We start from the raw sequence: 19,363 nt of genomic DNA, 5'->3' as shown, positions 1-19,363 counted from the left end.
ACTTTATGGACAACATATAAACTTGGGAGGACTTATAATACCGTAAAGCATTACGTGCTGGGATTTTAAGTCAGTTTAAGCTACATTCAAGCAAATTCTAGGAAGACAGAGGCTGAAAAGTACTAATAGAGATGCCAGGGCTGCTGGCAAGGAGGGTAACCACATTTCATCCTGGGGCCTCAGGTTAGAGAACTGTGTATTCTTTTTCAATTAAACTGACATTCCTAGCAATATTCTATGTTGCAAATGCCCTTCCAAAAGAATCATGCCAACCAAGATGAGGGAGAGTTAAGGTTTGTATATACAGGCAAGAAGTAGGTTTGAAGACATTTAGGATTTCACTTTCAAGAAAGAACACTGTGCCACAAAAAGAGATTCCAAGTGCAAGAGTTTGAACCTCAGGGAGTAATACAGGTGGTGTGTGTTAAGGTGGAAGGGGCTGTGGGGATATGACAGAAGTGCCTGGTCAGGAAACAGAGCCAGGTGTTTTTACATTTTATTAGCTACAGTATAGATCCTAGAGCTGCCTCATTCCCTCCCCTCCCCTCCCCTCCCCACCCCCGACCATGGGGTCAGGCCTTGTCAGGAGCCCCTGCCTTTGCTGCCTGGGCCCGCTGGAACTCCTGCTGCAGCTGAGCAAGGGTCTCCCTCTGTTGCTCTGACTGCCGCTCAAGATCCCGGAGCTGGGATTCGTATCGCTTACTAAGGAGAGACAAGGGAGACAAGCAGAAAGGGAGAAATCAGTAGGACTTAACTATGGAGGGTGCTAAACGCAAGAGATAGGTGGAAAACTTGAGATCTAGGGGAGGGAGAAGAAGGGGGGTTAAAAGGGAAGGAAAGGGTTGGAGGAACTGGAGGACTAGGGGCCACTATGGAGAGCTGTTCTGCAATGGTTCAACACCTCTACTCCAATGATTCACTTGCAGCACACGGTGGTGGAATAAAAACTCACATTTCAGCTGTGATATAGTCCAGCCTCTTCCCTACTGTGGCCCGAGCCTCCCCCAGCTCCTGTTTGACTAGTACCGGACCCAGAAGTTTAAAGACCACGTTGGACCCATCCAGCAGGGCCAGTTCCTGATGGAGGGATGGGACATATGTGATCAGAACCATGGCTAGTACAGGTCCCTCCTCGCCCCACAAATCCCAGTCCCTCACCTCTTTCACGATATTATTTTCTGTTAGTTGTGCTTCAAGTTTCTGCCTCCCCGACATGGATTTACTTAAGTCTGTGGATGAGAGGCAAGATTAGAAACATCAAATGTGCCACCTATCCCCACAATCCTAGTCAGGTGGATATGGATCTGAGGAAGCAGAAAAGGATGGGGGCAGCGGGTGAGTGATAGGGAAGAGTACTGAGGCGGTAAAGTCTCTGCACGCGAGGGCCCAGATGGGGCAACAAACCTTATCTCGGTAATGGCTTTGGGTTGTGAGTGCATTGGGCGAGGCCATACCGACCCTGTTCCCTTACCCTTCTGTAGCTGTTGATATTTCTCCACTTCTCCCTGCAGCTTCTTCTGGATCAGCTCCGCCATGGCGGGGATGAAAGCCTACGGGGTGCGAGACAAGGGCGCTGGGTCTCACTCTCTGGAAGGTACCTGAGCTCCCTTTTCTGATCTGGCCTGCGGAAATGATAGCACTCTTGAGACGTAGCCCTGAGGGGCACCGCAACCTCCCCCCCGTCCCAGATATCGACTCCAACCTGTCTTCAGGAGATGGTGGGCGAAACGCCAAGACCCCAAGCCTCTCAACCGAAATCCTAACCTACTCACGTTCTTCCTTCAGTAGTAATAAACCCGGAAGTAAACAGGGAATGCTGGGAAAAGACTGTGCCGGAAGTTTCTTTCTGACCCTTGATGGGAAGTGTAGTTCTGACATGTTTAGCGAGTGGAGTTCTGCTAAAAAGATTAGACTCGGACATTTTTAGGCAAGATGGGGAAACTAATCCGGAAAAAGAAACCGCACCGCTACTTAGCCCCTGGCCCCGGGCCTGCCTGTCTTTTTTAAGTCACTCTTGCATAAGCTGCCGCTCGCGAGAAGGAGCCAAAAACTGTTCCACCCCTCTAAGGAGAGCGTGCCCTTACTCAAGATGGCACCTAGAGAGCTTCAGGCCTGGTACGCTGCTGATTGGATGAAGGACAGAAGGCTTCCGGGAGTTTTCAAGCCGACCGTGTGGCAGCTGAGGGGAGTTTTGCACGTGGATCGCCGTTCGGGTGGGCGAGATGGAGACAGCCCCCAAGCCGGGCAAGGATGTCCCACCCAAGAAAGACAAACTTCAGACCAAGAGAAAGGTAGAGGCCTCCCTGGGTGGGAAAGGAAGTTTTTAGCTGTGGGGTCGGGGGGCAGGGCGTGAATGCGGAGTATCAGAGTTCCTGATGTGCCTGTAGAAACTGCGGCGATACTGGGAGGAAGAGGCCGTTCCGACCACAGCCGGAGCCTCTCCAGGGCCTCCTCGTAACAAGAAGAATCGGGAGCTCCGTCCTCAGAGACCAAAAAATGCTCGCATCTTAAAGAAGTCTCGGATCTCTAAGAAGCCTCAGGTCCCGAAGAAACTCCGAGAATGGAAGAACCCAGAGTCCCAGCGGAGCTTGTCCGGGGTGAGCGTGGGACCTGATGGGTGGCGAGGCAGGCCGCCTCGTGCCTTGAGAGTGACAGGGTTGGGGTCAATCCAAGGCTGTCTGCTAATTGCGTCCTCCTTTCCCCTAGGCCCAAGATCCATTCCCAGGCCCCGCCCCCGTCCCTGTGGAGGTGGTCCAGAAGTTCTGTCGCATTGACAAATCCCGAAAGGTGAGGTCCAGCCGGAGAGTTGGGAAGTGTTGGAGGCAGGGAGTGTCTGGGTGAGTTGAATGGAGGCTGGGACAGGTAGCTCTCCTGTGACCCCACTTATCCTGTGCTTCTTCTGCCACTCCTCCCCACCAACAATGTTATAGCTACCACATTCTAAAGCCAAAACTCGAAGCCGACTTGAGGTGGCTGAAGCTGAGGAAGAGGAAACGAGTATCAAAGCTGCTCGTTCTGAGCTGCTGCTTGCTGAAGAACCTGGGTGAGTGGGCCCTAATCTGGACCCCCATTCCCTGCCTTATGGGACTGTCTTTTCTCGTTTTTATGTTGGTATACTTGCTTCATATTGGGAAGCTTTACTGCCATCCTAACCCTTGCTTTCAGGTTTCTGGAAGGGGAGGATGGGGAAGACACAGCAAAGATATGCCAGGCTGACATTGTGGAGGCTGTGGACATTGCAAGTGCAGCCAAGGTGAGCCTGAGGAGGTAAAGGAGCCAAGGGATTGATTGGTGGTGCGGGACAATAGAGGAATGGGGGCTAGAAGAAGGCGTTACTGCAGGGCACTCATTTTTTTTTTTTTTTCACTCTTCTCTTTCCCAGCACTTTGACTTGAATCTGCGGCAGTTTGGACCCTACAGACTAAACTACTCTCGAACTGGAAGGTAAGGTTGAATTCTAGTGACTCTTGAACTAAGATGTGTTTCCTTAACCACTTCAGCCATTCCCAGTGTATGTTTGGGTTGCTGATGAGGGGAGGGTCCTTCAATTTGCTTGGGTGTGAGGGTGAGCACCTACAGCAACATGTGTCTGCCCACCTGGAGAGATGGGGCTGGCATGGGGCAGACCTCAAGTTGTCTGAGTCGGTGGTCCCCTGCCTTAACACCCTGCCTGCCCCTCACCTCCAACAGACACCTGGCTTTTGGAGGGCGCCGAGGTCATGTGGCTGCCCTTGATTGGGTAACAAAGAAGCTTATGTGCGAGATCAACGTCATGGAGGCGGTGCAGGACATCCGGTCAGTGGCCTCACTGTCAGCGGTCAGTTGGGGTGAGATAGTCCATTCCTGATTGAATGATAGCCTGTGACCTCATTTCCCAACTGAACCACTCTTCCTCTCCCCCCAGGTTTCTCCATTCTGAGGCACTGCTTGCTGTTGCTCAGAACCGCTGGCTCCACATCTATGACAATCAGGGCATTGAGCTCCACTGTATCCGCCGCTGTGACCGAGTAACACGGCTTGAGTTCCTGCCCTTCCACTTCCTCCTGGCTACAGCTGTGAGTGGCCGTGGAGCTCAGGAACTGGATGGAAGCCCTTGGGATGACCACCTCTCCTTTAGGACCCCAGCAGAGGGAATACAGAGGGCAATCAGGACTGGGTCATTCTCTCTGTCTTTCTCTCTCAGTCAGAAACAGGCTTTCTAACCTACCTGGATGTGTCAGTGGGGAAGATTGTGGCAGCTCTGAATGCTCGAGCTGGGCGGCTTAGTGTTATGAGTCAGAACCCTTACAATGCCGTCATCCATCTCGGACACAGCAATGGTCAGTACCTGGCTTAGTTTTGACTCTCTGACCATCCTGACTTGCTTTTCTTCTATATTTGTACTTCATGAGTCCCTTAAAGTTACCCTTTTATTTCCCTTTTTTTGTTATATCTTGGTCTTGAGTTCCCATCTTTCCCATGTTTAGTAACCTCAGGCTTAGGTGTGTATTAGCAACTTTGGTTCTTCTTCTCTTCCAGGTACTGTGTCTTTATGGAGTCCAGCTATGAAGGAGCCACTGGCAAAGATCCTCTGTCATCGTGGTGGCGTCCGGGCTGTGGCAGTAGATTCTACAGGCACGTAAGTCACTGGTGGGATGAGGTGTTAGGAGTCATAGGTGGGCAGAAAGGTGTGGAAGGCAGTGTGCTTTAGGAGCACAGAGTCTAAAGCCAGGATGCCCAGGTTTAAATCGCAGTGTTACCACTGATGGGCCTTGCAAGTATGGGCATATTTCATAACCTCTGTGTGCCACAATTTCCTCACCCCGAAAATGGAAATATGAGTGTCCATTTTAAGGGTCCACAAACTTTTTCTGTAAAGAGTCAGATAGTAAATATTTTATGATTTGCTGATAAGAGGTAAAATCAAAGGGTACCGTGTAGGTATTTAAATACCAAGAGAAAACAAATTATTACAACTTTTTTTTTTGAGATGGAGTCTGGCTCTGACGCCCAGGCTGGAGTGCAATGGCGCAATCTCAGCTCACTGCAGCCTCCACCTTTCAGGTTCAAGTGATTCTCCTGCCTTGGCCTCCCGAGTATCTGGGACTACAGGCGCCTACTACAACGCCTGGCTAATTTTTGTATTTTTAGTAGAGACAGGGTTTCACCATGTTGGTCAGGCTGGTCTCAAACTCCTGACCTCAAGTGATCTGCCCGCCTCAGCCTCCCAAAGTGCTGGGATTATAGGCGTGAGCCACTGTGCCTGACCTTTTTTTTTTTTTTTAATCTTTTGAGAGAGACATAGTCTTGCTCTGTCTCCCAGGCTGGAGTGCAGTGGCGTGATCTCGGCTCACTGCAACCTCCGCCTCCCGGATTCAAGCGATTCTTCTGCCTCAGTCTCCCAAGTAGCTGGGATTACAGGCACCTGCCATCATGCCCAGCTAATTTTGTATTTTTTTGTAGAGACGGGGTTTTACTATGTTGGCCAGGCTGGTCTTGAACTCCTGACCTCAGGTGATCTGCCCGCCTCGGCCTCCCAAAGTGTTGGGATTACAGGCATGAGCCACTGCACCTGGCCCACACATTTTTAAGTTATAAAATTGAACGTAACATGGCCAGGTGCGGTGACTCACACCTGTAATCCCAGCACTTTGGAGGCCAAGGCGGGTGGATCACCTGAGGTCAGGAGTTCGAGACCAGCCTGGCCAACATGGCGAAACCCTGTCTCTACTAAAAATCCACAAAATTAGCCGGGTGTTGTGGCGGGGGCCTGTAATCCCGGCAACTTGGGAGGCTGAGGCAGGAGAATTGCTTGAACCTGGGAGACAGAGGTTGCAGTGAGCTGAGATTGCGCCATTGCACTCCAACCTGGGCAACAAGAGCAAAACTCCGTCTCAAAAAAACAAAACAAAACATAATATGAGACTGGACACAGTGGCTCATGCCTGTAATCTTAACACCTTGGTAGGCTGAGGTGGGCAGATCACTTGAGCCCAGAAGTTCGAAACAAGCCTGTGTGACATGGCAAAACTCTTGTCTCTACAAAAGATAGAGAAATTAGCTGGTGTGGTGGTGCATGCCTGTAGTCCCAGCTACTCAGGAGGCTGAGGTGGGAGGATCACCTCAGCCCAGGAGGTTAAGGCTGCAGTGAGCTGTGATCATGCCACTGCACTCTAGCATGGGCAACACAGTGAGACCCTGTCTCAGAAAAAAAAAATAATAATAATCAAATATGATATTTGTGTAATACAGATCTACTAATGGGAAGAACTGAATTTCTCTTTTTGAGGTTAACATTTTGCCTAATTGATGTACAAAGTTAGTGTTCCAAATGGTCAAATTTGACTGTAGATATTCATGTTCATGCTGATCTGTAGAGATTGCAAGTATTTCATCTTTGAAAACACCTTTTCACACAGTTAGGTAATGATGGGTGATATGTGAGGTACTTGAAATGCTGTGAAGCACTTACAACTGTGTCACTGTGACTTGTAGTGTACAAAGCAGCAGTGCAAATCAGGATGCTGTAGTCTCTGTCATGACCACTCGGCTGTGTGTTGTAGAGCAAAAGCAGCCACAGTGTAAGTAAATAGTGAGTGTGGCCACGTTCCAATAAAACTTTATTCGTGGATATTGGAATTTGAATTTCATACAGTTTTCACAGTCTCAAAATATTCTTTTGATTTTTTTTCAACCACTTAAAAATGTAAAAACCATTCTTGGCTTGTGGGCTATACAGAACTAGATGATGGGCCAGGTTTGGCCCATGGGCAGTAGTTTACCAAGCCCTGGTTTAAAGCCCTCATAAAAGCTGTTGTAGACATTAAGATGAGTTAAGGCATATAGTTTAGCACAGCGCTTAGCAAAATAGGGAGTGCTGTGTTCATCATTGTCATTCAAGATGATCGTTCTCTCCAGGTCTGGCTGATGTGAGGGGTGGAGGTGGTGTCTGCTTTGGATTTCTGCTGTTCCTGAGGGAGTATCTGCATTTTCCACAGCTTTTCTGTCTGATTTGTATTTTCCTCTGATTCCTTTTGTCGTCAGGTATTCACTGGGCACCTGCTGTGGGCGGGGCTCTGCTCTGAGGTTCTGGAGATAAAAGGATGAATCGTTGAGCCTGCCCTGGTGTGGTGCTCCAGTTATCCTTTAGGTATAAAAACTTGTGGCTATGTTTTTTTTTTTTTGAGACGGAGTCTTGATCTGTCACCCAGGCTGGAGCGCAGTGGCACAATCTCAGCTCACCACAACCGCTGCCCCCTGGGGTTCAAGCGATTCTCCTGCCTCAGCCTCCTGAGTAGCTGGGATTACAGGCGCCCACGAACCACGCCTGGTTAATTTTTTAATGTTTAGTAGAGATGGGGTTTCACCGTCTTGGCCAGGCTGGTCTTGAACTCCTGACATCGTGATCCACCTGCTTCGGCCTCCCAAAGTGCAAGTGTTGGGATTACAGGCATGAGCCACTGCACCTGGCCATGGCTATGGTTTTTGAGAATGACTGGCCAGGTGATGCATTTATTTATTTTATTACTATTTTCCAAGACAGAGTCTTGATCTGTCACCCAGGCTGGAGTGCAGTGGTGCGTTCTCGGTTCATTACAACCTCCGCCTCCTAGGCTCAAGTGATTCTTCTGTCTCAGCCTCCGAGTAGCTGGGACTACAAGTGCGTGCCACTGCACGCAGCTAATTTTTGTATTTTTAGTAGAGATGGGGTTTTGCCATGTTGGCTTGGCTGGTCTCAAACTCCTGACCTCAGGTGATCCGCCCACCTTGGCCTCCGAAAGCGCTGGGATTACAGGCATGAGCCACCACGCCTGGCCCAGGTGATGCCATTAGTTTCTACGCAGTTGTCCTCTGTCATCCCAGACTCAATGTGTCCATCACTGGATAGGTCACCGCCTCCTAAAGTTTCTCTTGACCTGCTGTCATCTCCCAGAATTTTCCTGTCACCCAGAATTTGACTCAGGCACACAACACCACACCTGGATAATTCTTCTATTTTTTGTAGAGATAGGGTTTCACCATGTAGCCCAGGCTGGTCTCTGTCTTGAACTCCTGGGCTCAAGCGGTCCTCCCACCTCAGCCTCCCAAAGTACTGGCATTACAGGTATGAGCCACCACACCCAGCTTGGCCACCAGCTTATTCAAAGTCTCCAGGATGCTGGGACCACCCCCCCCACCACCCCCTCCTTGCTTTTCCATAATTGTATCTTTTTTTTTTTTTTGAGACGGAGTCTCACTCTGTCACCCAGGCTGGAGTGCAATGGTGTGGTCTCAGCTCACTGCAACCTCCGCCTCCTGGGTTCAAGCGATTCTCCTGCCTCAGCCTCCTGAGAAGCTGGGACTACAGGTGTGCGCCACCACACCCGGCTAATTTTTGTATTTTTAGTAGAGATGGAATTTCACCATGTTGGCCAGGCTGGTGAACTCCTGACCTTGTGATCCGCCCGCCTGTCCTCCCAAAGTGCTGAGATTATAGGCGTGAGCCACCGTGTCCGGCCTTTGTAATTGTATCTTTGTGAACAAGTGATTTGGTTCTGCCCTTGGTTTCTGCCCTCTCTGGGCCACTGGGCCAAAGCTGTAGCTTGCTCTCCGTGGGCTACCTGGGTCAGCCACTCCTGTGCTTAGGGCTTAATCACTAGTTCACTGAGGCCTGAAGTTTAATCAACACCTTGATGCTGAACAGCTCTGGTCCTTGTGACCTTCAGCCCATCTCTGCTTTTCTTTGGTCCTCCTCAGGAGCTTGTCAGGCCACGGGGGCTCCAGTGATGAAGCTGACCATCTTTCTTAAGAGGTGTTCTGGTAGCTTGTATTATGACTGGAGTGGGTTGACTTCTCAAAGCCAAACTGCTGCTTGCAAGTTTAGTAGTACAGTAGACTCCTTTCTGGCACTGGGCTGGTCTTTACCCAGGGGTCCCATAGATGGGTGTGTGGAGGGGAGAAGAGCCAGCATGCATCCTTGAGTTGTTAGTTCACCAAAGGATGTGACTCTGTGTTCCAGGAGCGCTCAGTAATTCCTGGTTTGCACTGATGGCCTTTCTCTTTGGTAAAGTCAGGGCACTGATTATCTTGTCGGAAGTATCCAGCTGGGCCTCTCTTGGGCTCCATCACTGTGCAAGTCTCTGCTCATAAGAACTCTTTAGCTCCCTTCTCCTGGGTTCACAGCCAAGGCAAAAAAGAGTCCTTGGCCTCTTGGCAAACATACATCCCCTACCTGGCTGGTCCCCCTTCAGTTTCCCTCTCTAAGGAACAACTTGAACATAGAAACTCCAACCTCACCTGTAATCCCAGCACTCTGGGAGGCCGAGGTGGGCAGGTCATTTGAGGCCAGGAGTTCAAGACCAGCGTGGTCAACATGGCGAAACCCCGGCTCTACTAAAAATTAGCGGTGGTGGCGCATGCCTGTAATCCCAGCTACTTGGGAGGCTGAGGCGCGAGAATCACTTGAACCAGGGAGGCAGAGGCTGCAGTGAGCCAGGGTCATGCCACTGCACTCCAGCTTGGGCAACAGAGTGAGACCCTGTCTCAAAAAAAGAAAAACTCCAACTTCTGAAAGTAAACAACTTATGCAGTGCATGATTCCTGGAGAGGATTTGGTCACCAACCTTCCCTCCTTCCTTCCAGGGAAAGGACACAGAGGGGCAGGGCAAGGGCCTCCAGTGCGTTACTTCACCACTTCCTGAGTAGGTCTTCTCAAGTCCTTGGAGCCTTCACTTTGTGATTTGTCACTGCCAGAGAGCAATGTTGGGATCATGAGCTGTGGGTCCTCAGTCTGACTTTAAAGAAACCTCACAAATTGTCTGCTCCTGATTTTCCTGACCATGTTTCCCACCAATCCTGCTAACAAACCTCTGCTTCCCTCTCAGTCTCCACACTCTGGTGTTAATGCATTTGAACCTGCTGTGTATCTGCTTCCTGTACTTTTTTGAGAATTATCTAGAATGGCTCAAATCCCACCTTTCCCATGGAGCCTTTCTGACCACTGCAGATGCTCCTTCCCCTTGCTGGGCTGTGTGCTGCATGTGTGTACAGGGGCACATCACACTTAGGTGCAGCCTGTAGTGTGGGTGTTCGTTTTGACGCCTGTGTCTTGAGAGGGCTGTGTGGTATTCGCAGGTTAGAGGCAGATGCTAAAGAGACAGGCCTGACCATTCACTGACCTAGCTTTCCTTTCCCTGAGCTTCAGTTTCTTCACCTCTTAAAGGGAAATAAAAATAGTAAGAGTTGTGTGCAGCTTAACTGAGAGGATGCCTGCGGAGTGTTCAGGGTGATGGCAGTGGTTATTACTATTAATCTTTTTCTCCCCAGCCAGACTTGATGCCTGGACTTGGCCACAGCTTGCTTGGTAAACCCATTTACTGACATATTAATTGATCCCTCTTCTCTCACCAGGTACATGGCCACCTCTGGCCTAGACCACCAGCTGAAAATCTTTGACTTGCGAGGGACGTACCAGCCTCTGAGCACTCGGACCCTGCCCCATGGAGCAGGGCACCTGGCCTTCTCCCAGAGGGGACTGCTGGTGGCGGGAATGGGTGACGTTGTCAACATCTGGGCAGGGCAGGGCAAGGCCAGCCCACCCTCCCTTGAACAGCCCTACCTCACCCACCGGCTCTCAGGCCCTGTGCATGGCCTTCAGTTCTGCCCCTTTGAAGATGTGCTGGGGGTGGGGCACACTGGGGGCATCACCAGCATGCTGGTCCCTGGTGAGTGGGCCAGGGGATGGGGCTTGAAGTGAATGAACTCTGGGTGGAAGTTTGGGCCGGAGACATCCAGGAACTGGGGGCTTAGTTGGGCTGGAGCTGTTGGACTGAGGTTCTTCCTTATGGCTCCATGCTTCTCCCTCCCTCCCTTCAGGGGCCGGTGAGCCCAACTTCGATGGCCTGGAGAGTAATCCATACAGAAGCCGGAAGCAGCGCCAGGAGTGGGAGGTGAAGGCCCTGCTAGAGAAGGTGAGGCTCCCCTGCTGGAGAGGGTGAGATTCCCCCCACTGCTGGAAAGGGCCAGGTTCCCCCCTCCTGGAGAGGGTGAGGTTCCTCCTTCCTGGAGAAGGTCAGGCTCCCCCATGCTGGAGAAGGTAAGGTTCCCTCTTCCTGGAGAGGGTGAGATTCCCCTCTCCTGGACAGGGTCAGGTTTCCCTCTGCTGGAGAGGGTGAGATTCCCCCTGCTGGAGAGGGTCAGGTTTCCCTCTGCTGGAGAGGGTGAGATTCCCTCTCCTGGAGAGGGTCAGGTTTCCCCCTGCTGGAGAGGGTTAGGTTCCCCCCTGCTGGAGAGGGTGAGATTGCCCCTGTTGGAGGTGAGGTTCCCCTGCTGGAGAGAGTGAGGCCCCTGCTGCTGGGGAAGGTATGCATGTGGTTTGGGGTTGGAGGTAGAGAAAGCTCTCCTGATGTCTCATGCTGGGGGTCTTGGGTAGAGGGGTTCAGCAGCCTCCCTGGCTTCTCTTTTTGGTGCTGCCCTCCTGTGGCTCCTTGCTGAGTCCTGTCCCTCTGTGACACCCCCAGGTACCTGCAGAGCTTATTTGTCTGGACCCACGAGCCCTGGCCGAGGTGGATGTCATCTCCCTGGAGCAGGGAAAGAAGGAGCAGATAGAGAGGCTGGTATGGAGCAGGCCCCTGAATGCCCAGGCCCGTCTTCTCCCCCACATCCTCTCCCCACCATGGCTTGTCCCCAGAAGTGCGGCCAGCAGGTGGGTGCTGCCAGTTCCCTGACTCCGAGGCTGTAACAGATTTCACTCCTGTCCCCTCCCTCAGGGCTATGACCCGCAGGCTAAGGCTCCCTTCCAGCCAAAGCCAAAGCAGAAGGGCCGCAGCTCCACGGCAAGCCTGGTGAAGAGGAAGAGGAAGGTCATGGATGAGGAACACAGGGTAAATGGGCCTTCCCAGGCTGCACCCTCCTGCTTGTGCCTCTGCCCTTGTCAGCCTGCCACTTCTCACTCTGTGCCTGTGTCCTCCCCCTCTCTGGTCCCCAGGACAAGGTCCGGCAGAGCCTTCAGCAGCAGCATCATAAGGAAGCGAAGGAAGCGAAGGCCAAGCCCACGGGGGCCCGGCCATCTGCCCTGGACAGATTTGTGCGCTGAGCCAGACTCCAGGGTTGCCTGGGAACAGTCTCTCCCCAAGATCACCTGTAGGGAAATGAGTGTTCCCTGGAACAAGGAGGTGGGGGCAGTGTGGCCCCTTCCCCAACTGGGGGTGGACAGCTGTCTCTTGGGGTGGGTTGGTATTAAAGAGGAAAGCGATTTTTTGGATAATGTGTCTGGATCATCTTGTGGACCTGTTCCCCTCCCCCTTGCCAAGCATGAGGCCATTCTAGGATCGGAGGGGTCCGTGTCCTGCCTCTGCCCCCACCCCCGTACCTTGTGGCTGCTGTGGCCTTAGCTTTGCCTTTTAGGGGCCTTCGTCCTCAGAGAGGCTGTCCTCTCTCCCATGTCCCTGGAGATGTCCTTCCCATGCAGCAGGGTCTGGCAGCCTCTGGGCTCTCCAGGTTTGTGGTGTTCTGGGGGTCCTGGTGAAGACCACACTGCACTCGAAGAAGTGGAGACAAGTTTATTGAGGCGCTTGACACCCCTCTTCTGCCCTAGCTTGAGAGAACAACTGCAGCATTTTTTTCTTTTTCTCTTCCCGATGACCATCTTTCGGGCTGGCGGGCCAGGCCCCTGGGTGTCTCCCATATCCCTGTCTTTAGTGAGACTGAAGATCTGGTATAAGGAAACAGATCAGCTGCAGCCAGTGAGGGTCCCTGCGTTGGGCCTGGGAGAGAGAAGGTCCTGTTCCTGCCTTTCCTGTGGCCCCAGGCACTCTCAGCTCTGAAGCCAGGCTATTGCTCGACACCGCAGGATGCCCAGGACTCCCTGGAACCAGGAGCAAAAGGGCGCAGTCCTTTCCCCGTCAGAGCCACCCACCAGCTTCCAGGCTTCCTGCATCTTCCACGGATCCAGCCTGTGGGACGTCAGCAGGAATTTCCCATAGCAGCACCGGTCTAGCGGGTAGTGGGTGGCACCAGCCAGCTTGACACACTGTGTTGGGGCGAGGCCTCCTCGTCGGGCACTTACCCCCACAAAGACATCCTCTAATGGGAGAGGGGGTGCCCGGCTGGCCACCTTGAGAATGAGCTGCACAGCAGACGCTGATAGCACATACCCTGTGCCTGAGGCATAGGGTGGAAAGGGGCCCCAGGTGTGAGGCCACTGCTCCTCTGATACGCGGTGCCTGCCTCCTGGTGTCCGAGAGGGGTTCACGCGCCAGTGCACCCGGCCCAGGTACAGAAGAGGCACTTCCTCGCTGTGCAAAACCTGGCCTCCTTCCTGCTCAGCCTCTCTCTGGGGTTCCGTGCTTCTCTCCCATTGCTCCCAACGGCCCCCTCGCAAGACCAGCTCTGATACCAGTTCAGGGACGTTGACATACACATCATCGTCCGTCTTGAGGACGTATCGGGCCATGGGGCAGTGTTTCTCAGCCCAGTTCAGCCCGCTGAGGGTCTTTAGTGTGAGGTTGCGGTAGGAGTCCTGGAAGGCGGCCTGTAAGATATCCCCCTGGGCTGCTGACTCCGAGGCCAGGTCACTCCCCTGAGAGCCCCACACGGGGTGCTGTGCATTCGGCTCTCCCAGCAGGAATAGCGTCTGTACCCTGAGCCCCCGGGCCTCGCGCAGCCCGCCCCACGAGGCCCGAATGGCGTTTCTCTGGTTCAGGTTCTCCGGAGCCGTGCACACCAGGATGAGCAGGAAGGGAGGGGCCCCGGGACCACTGCAAGCTTCCTGGTTGGGGATCAAGAGACGGGGCAGGGCCAGGGGCGGCCCCGGTGAGGCGGGGGCTGGAAGCAGGGAGGCTAGTGAGAGGCTCAGCAGCTCCTCCCCCAACCCCGAAGGCCCGAAGAGGGTCCAGACGATCACCAGCAGCAGAGCGGCGAGAAGGAGGCGCCGGAAGAGCCTGAGCTGCATGGTGCGGCGTACTCCGAGGGGATCCGTAAGAGCGAAGGGCGGAGACTAGCTCCCCGGGCCTGGGTCACGGCCGAGGACTTAACCGACCACGCCCGGGATGCGGAGAACGGAGCGCGCGACCGGGACCAGCGCACCCTGGGGGGCGGGGAGAGGCGGTGCAGCTGCGGACCGCGGTCGAGGCATGCTGCGGGGGTGGCTACCTTGTCGCCGCGGCCTCGCCGCCAGCAAGCTCCGCTCCATGGCTGGCCGACTGCGGCACTCACGGCCCCTCCCCCGCCTCGCCCCGGCGGCCGGTCTGCCGCCCGCTTCCGCGTTGCGCGCTCCCATCCCCGCCGGAAGCGGCGTCGGAGCAGCGCGGCAGGGCGCGGAAACCCGGGCGGGTGGAGTGGCACCAAACGGAGTGAGACCGGTCTGTCCAGCCGCTCCCCATCCCAACCCACCCACGTACTCCACCAGGGAGACCACACCCTTCATAACCAACGTCCGCGTTTTTGCCTTTGTTGCTTCGGTCACAGCCCGAAGGATTCTCTTATGACTAGATGACCCTTTTAAAAACAAAACAAAACAAACAACCCAGAGTGACCAAGACCTGCAAACTCACCTGAACCGCAACTGGCTAGGCTCAGCTACCCACTCCACAATCATGCTGCACACCACCCCAGGGTGTTGGTCTCTAAACTGGTCTGGGTCAGCCCCTCAAGGCTGGGAACTGTTTTCCCCTCACATTTCTCTTTACAGAGAGGGACATCACTAGCTACATATAAGGAGACTGGGGGGTCTGCAGCATCACCACTGCTAAAACTAATAGCACTGTGTGGTCAACTGAGTAGGGCAGCTCTAAATGGAAAAAGGACCCAGCACTTTAACATTCCCTATTAGAATGGACAGAAAGGACAGGAAGCCATAGGTATATAAACTATTTATTAACAGACAAGGCCTACAGACTTATTTCTTCTTGGACACACCCACGGTGCGGCCACGGCGGCCAGTGGTCTTGGTGTGCTGGCCTCGGACACGAAGGCTGCAGGTAAAAAGAGAAGGGTCATAGGTCATACACAGCACAAACAAAAGGTCGGGGAAAAGGAAGAGCGAGTAGGAGGAATGCTGTGAGTCGAGGTAGGCAGGGAGATCAGACCCCCACTCACCCCCAGAAGTGACGCAGCCCTCTGTGGGCCCGAATCTTCTTCAGTCGCTCCAGGTCTTCACGGAGCTTGTTGTCCAGACCATTGGCTAGGACCTGGATTCAGAGGAGAGGGCAAGGGATGTTTTATCCCCTCACCTCCTATGCCCAATTCTGTTAGGACCCTCCACCCTTCCTCTAATCCTGCCCTCATTTCAGTACACACCTGGCTGTATTTTCCATCCTTTACATCCTTCTGTCTGTTCAAGAACCAGTCTGGGATCTTGTACTGGCGTGGATTCTGCATAATGGTGATCACACGTTCCACCTGGCAGGCAGGACAAGGTCAGATCTAGATGGCCCCCTTTCTGAGGCTGACCCCACCCCCAGCCCCCTTCCTTGTCCTCACCTCATCCTCAGTGAGTTCTCCCGCCCTCTTGGTGAGGTCAATGTCTGCTTTCCTCAACACCACATGAGCATATCTTCGGCCCACACCCTGAATGAAGTGAGGGGTTTCGGAATTAGGGTTGAATCTAATTTTTAAATTCCTTTATAGCCTCATTATCCAAAAAGCTCACAAAGGTAGGATCTGCAATAATCTATTTTGCAATCCCCGAAGTCACCCTTTCCTCACCCACCTTTCCAGATATAAACCATTCGACAGAAGGTTAACTTTGGGCCGGGTGCAGTGGCTCACGCCTGTAATCCCAGCACTTTGGGAGGCCCAGGTGGGCGGATGACATTGAGGGCAGGAGTTCGAAACCAGCCTGGCCAACATGGTGAAACCCCGTCTCTACTAAAAATACAAGAAAAGTAGCTGAGCATGGTGGCAGGCGCCTATAATCCCTCCCAACTTGGGAGGCTGCGGCAGAATAGCTTGAACCTGGGAGGTGGAGGTTGCAGCAAGCCGAGATCGCGTGACCACACTCTAACCTGGGCAACAGTGAGACCCAGTCTCAAAAAAAAAGAAAAAACTAACTTTGTTCAGGGGCACGACTGAATCATGAACACAGAATTTAGTATTACAGACAACCCTTTGAAAGCAGGCAGTATCTTTTTTTTTTTCCCCACGTTGCTCAGCATATGTAGTTGTCACTAAGTGCCTTCTGATTCTTGCATTTAGGAGAACAAGGGGCCTGCCTCTCCAAGCTGATGCAGTAAACCAGGGTCTTATGAGTTACAGGCTTTGATTAAGGTACTGGGCTGTCAGTTCCTCGGAATCTCTAAGGGTCACAATTATTTAGGCAAATCACCGTATCCCTATAATCAAAGTATTCCAAGATCACAAACTCAATTTTGTCAGTGCCCAGAACTGACCGCCCAAGTTATTATAAAAATAAATTAATGCTTACATTGGTAGCATCACATCAACACCAGCACTAGCACCCATGCCATCTAAACTCATGAACCAAAGTGATTTGGAGATTGAAGGATGAACTGAATAGTGAGCCCTGCCCCTCATTTTGTCCAACTAGAACCTCAGAATGTGGCCCTATTTGGAAATAAGGTCTTCACGGAAATAATTAGGTAAAATGACGTTATATTTAATTAGGGTGGGCTCTAGATCCAATGACAAATCATAAGAGAGACATGAAGAGGACCATGAGATGACAGCAACAGATTGGAGTAATGCAGCTACAAGCCAAGAACACTAAGGATTACTGACAACCACCAGAAGACAGGAAGAGGCAAGGTAGGACTCTTAAGTGCCTCCAGCGCCAAGAGTAATTTTCTGCTTAGTTTATATGAACTTGTTACAGAAGGCTCCAGGAAACTAAAACAAATGGCAGTTCCTATCTGCAAGAAAGAGATCAAGGGTTGGCTTCACCGTGGCTCATGCCTGTATGCCTGCAATTCCAGCACTTTAGGAGGCTGAGGCTGGAGGATCACTGAGCCCAGGAGTTCAAGACCAGCCTGGACAACACAGCAAGATCCAGATTAGCCAGACGTGGTGGTGCACACCTGTAGCCCCAACTACTTGGAAAGTTGAGGCAGGAGGATTGACTTGAGCCCTGGAGGTCGAGGCTGCAGTGAACAGTGATTCCGCCACTCCAGCCTGGGCGACAGTCTCAAAAAATAAATGTGGCTGGGCGCAGTGGCTCACGCCTATAATCCCAGCACTTTGGGAGGCTGCGGTGGGTGGATCACCTGAAGTCAGAAGTTTAAGACCAGTCTGACCAACATGATGAAACCCCATCTCTTCTAAAAATACAAAAATTAGCTGGGCGTGTGCCTGTAATCTCAGCTACTTGGGAGGCTGAGGTGGCAGTGAAATGAGATTGCACCATTGCTCTCCGGCCTGGGTGACGGGGCAAGACTCTGTCTCAGAATAAATAAACAAACATGACCAAGGGAAATTTTTAGGTTGATTCAGAAGAGGGCAGGGTCTTTCAAATTTATTTATTAATTAAATGACAAGGTTTCACCATGTTGGCCAGGCTGGTCTCGAACTCCTGACCTTAGGGGTTCCGCCCACTTCAGTGAGCCACTGCACTAAGCCTCAAATTTAATTATATGTTTACAAGTGAAAAGACTTATTTCAAAATGGGTGTGGGAAGAGATACAGATGAAATAAGATTTCTAATTTTTAGTTAGATACATCCATGAAGGTTATTCTCTATCACACTTCTGAATGCTGTACCTCTACTTAAGCCTCACAGCCAGTCTCTGAAATAAGTACAGTATTTCACACTGCCTTATTAGTTTCACAGAGCACCCAATAGAAGAAATTTCCCTCTACAAACTCCTCAACAGAGCCAACGGTATCCCTACTACTATCCATTCCCTAACGTCGCCTAAGTACCTACCATGCAACAGAAGCCGAGAAGACGGGCCTAGCCCTGCACCCATGGACACATACTGGTAGGCTATTTCCACAACTAACTACACATTCTGACTTAAGGAAAAAAAAAAGAACGTTATGTACCTAGAAAGCCAGGAGTTCATTAGGTTTCTGGAGAGAAATACTCAAGTGAAATAATATTCTTGCATTCATTGATTCGATTCTTAAAAGCCAAAGAGAGATGGATGTACTCCTTCACACTTCGACAGGAAAGGAGTGTCAATTATGGCATCTGAGTAAATGTCCCGCTCAGACTTCTTCCACCCTCCATCTACAGGCTTCTTCACACTTTTTATCTGTTGGTATTTCTACTTATCCCTCAAGATGCCCAATAATCCTCCAATTCTCAGGGAATATAAATTTCGCAGGAAGGGTTGCTGTTATCATGGTGGGATAGGTAAAGAAACCGAATCTAGAAGGAATCTCACAAGCTCATGGTTCAGGAAAATCTTAGCGAATTCGGGTGAGCAACCATACCTCCTCCCCACTTCCCCGAGTGAAATGTTTTGGCTTGACCTTAGACCACTCTCTTGGCTTTAATCACTTATTTTCTGTGGTAAATGCTAAAGGGGTCAGTCTCTCCCTAAACCACTTTCTTTTCTTAATCCAGCAGTCAAGGTGATCTGGATGAGACTCAAGTCTCCCCAACCTTGCTTCATTTTTGCTTATGTCTTCACAACCCAATTCTCATTTACATTCCCTATTCCTTACCCTACTTCACTTACCTTAATGGCAGTGATGGCAAAGGCTATTTTCCGCCGCCCATCGATGTTGGTGTTGAGTACTCGCAAAATATGCTGGAACTTTTCAGGGATCACTAGAGACTAGTTGAAAAAGTACGGGGGAAGAAATCAGACACAGTAAACTATCAAACAGTAAGGTTGATAAGGCAAACGAACTTCATACAAAAAGGTTAAGCCTGTCACACAAGTGGCAAGACACCCGCCCCCCACCCCTTAGGTTTTCACACCACAAACTCCTCAGTCCTGCAGAGTAGGCACATGAAGCGTTCAAGCTTGGGAAAATGCAACCTCTGGAGAGAGGAAGCAGGTCTCCTGCCCATTCCCAAAAGTGCGTGGCGGAAGCCAGAGTTCCCCATATACGCCCGAGCCTTAGGCAGCTTCCTTGCGCCCGAGCAGTGACCCTTCCTCGGGCCCGCTCTCCGGAATTGGAAATCTTTGGAGTCCCTTTCCAGGCACGCGATCCAAGGCTCCATAAAGAAAGTCGCAGGCCCTCAGGACAGGACGTTTCCAGAACCCTGACAGCCGGCTTTCCTTGCCCGAGTTGCGATGTCGCTGGATCACGGCACGGATTCCAGTCTTACCATGGCGGCAGCACGAGCGGCGGCGTGTAGGCCTCCTGTGGAAGAGAGAGCGGAAGTGACGCGATATCATTATATAGCTTCCAGGAGGAAGAGGCGGTGCGATCTAGGAGACGTGCTTCCGGAAACTGTTTAAGCGCGACCTGGCTGGATTTATGAGAGTATGGCTTG

At 51.8% G+C, this 19,363-nt stretch overlaps 4 protein-coding genes across 5 annotated transcripts; 1 reads left to right on the top strand and 3 right to left on the bottom strand.

Annotated features, from left to right (window-relative positions):
• Positions 1-481: 481 nt before the first annotated feature.
• PFDN6 (prefoldin subunit 6) lies at positions 482-1,612 on the bottom strand. The gene is made up of 4 exons (XM_054493300.2): positions 1,472-1,612; positions 1,159-1,229; positions 953-1,077; positions 482-702 (listed from the first exon to the last, which is right to left on the bottom strand). The coding sequence occupies exons 1-4, from the start codon at positions 1,533-1,535 to the stop codon at positions 573-575; spliced, it is 390 nt and encodes a 129-aa protein (XP_054349275.1). The 5' UTR covers positions 1,536-1,612; the 3' UTR covers positions 482-572.
• A 257-nt stretch (positions 1,613-1,869) lies between these two features.
• Positions 1,870-12,220, top strand: WDR46 (WD repeat domain 46). Of its 2 annotated transcripts, XM_054493294.2 has the most exons (15): positions 1,870-2,291; positions 2,388-2,597; positions 2,707-2,787; positions 2,931-3,043; positions 3,166-3,253; positions 3,383-3,444; positions 3,691-3,795; positions 3,905-4,055; positions 4,184-4,319; positions 4,519-4,618; positions 10,369-10,682; positions 10,834-10,928; positions 11,478-11,573; positions 11,727-11,840; positions 11,945-12,220. In XM_054493294.2, exons 1-15 carry the CDS (start codon positions 2,223-2,225, stop codon positions 12,050-12,052), a joined length of 1,842 nt encoding a protein of 613 aa, XP_054349269.2. In that variant the 5' UTR covers positions 1,870-2,222; the 3' UTR covers positions 12,053-12,220. The 2 variants fall into 2 exon arrangements, with proteins under 2 accessions (XP_054349269.2, XP_063522180.1); XM_063666110.1 differs by lacking the exon at positions 10,369-10,682 and having other exon boundaries at positions 1,910-2,291; positions 4,519-4,614.
• Positions 12,221-12,503: 283 nt separating this feature from the next.
• B3GALT4 (beta-1,3-galactosyltransferase 4) lies at positions 12,504-14,829 on the bottom strand. Its single transcript, XM_054493298.2, has one exon. It carries the CDS (start codon positions 13,907-13,909, stop codon positions 12,773-12,775), a length of 1,137 nt encoding a protein of 378 aa, XP_054349273.1. The 5' UTR covers positions 13,910-14,829; the 3' UTR covers positions 12,504-12,772.
• RPS18 (ribosomal protein S18) lies at positions 14,814-19,304 on the bottom strand. The gene is made up of 6 exons (XM_054493299.2): positions 19,196-19,304; positions 18,597-18,695; positions 15,439-15,525; positions 15,256-15,357; positions 15,055-15,146; positions 14,814-14,930 (listed from the first exon to the last, which is right to left on the bottom strand). Exons 1-6 carry the CDS (start codon positions 19,196-19,198, stop codon positions 14,855-14,857), a joined length of 459 nt encoding a protein of 152 aa, XP_054349274.1. The 5' UTR covers positions 19,199-19,304; the 3' UTR covers positions 14,814-14,854.
• Between the last annotated feature and the right edge of the window lie 59 nt (positions 19,305-19,363).

This window comes from Pongo pygmaeus, chromosome 5, assembly GCF_028885625.2.
Source record: "Pongo pygmaeus isolate AG05252 chromosome 5, NHGRI_mPonPyg2-v2.0_pri, whole genome shotgun sequence".
In the NCBI taxonomy this organism is placed as follows: Eukaryota; Metazoa; Chordata; class Mammalia; order Primates; family Hominidae; genus Pongo; species Pongo pygmaeus.
This window is presented reverse-complemented; position numbering and strand designations above follow the sequence as displayed.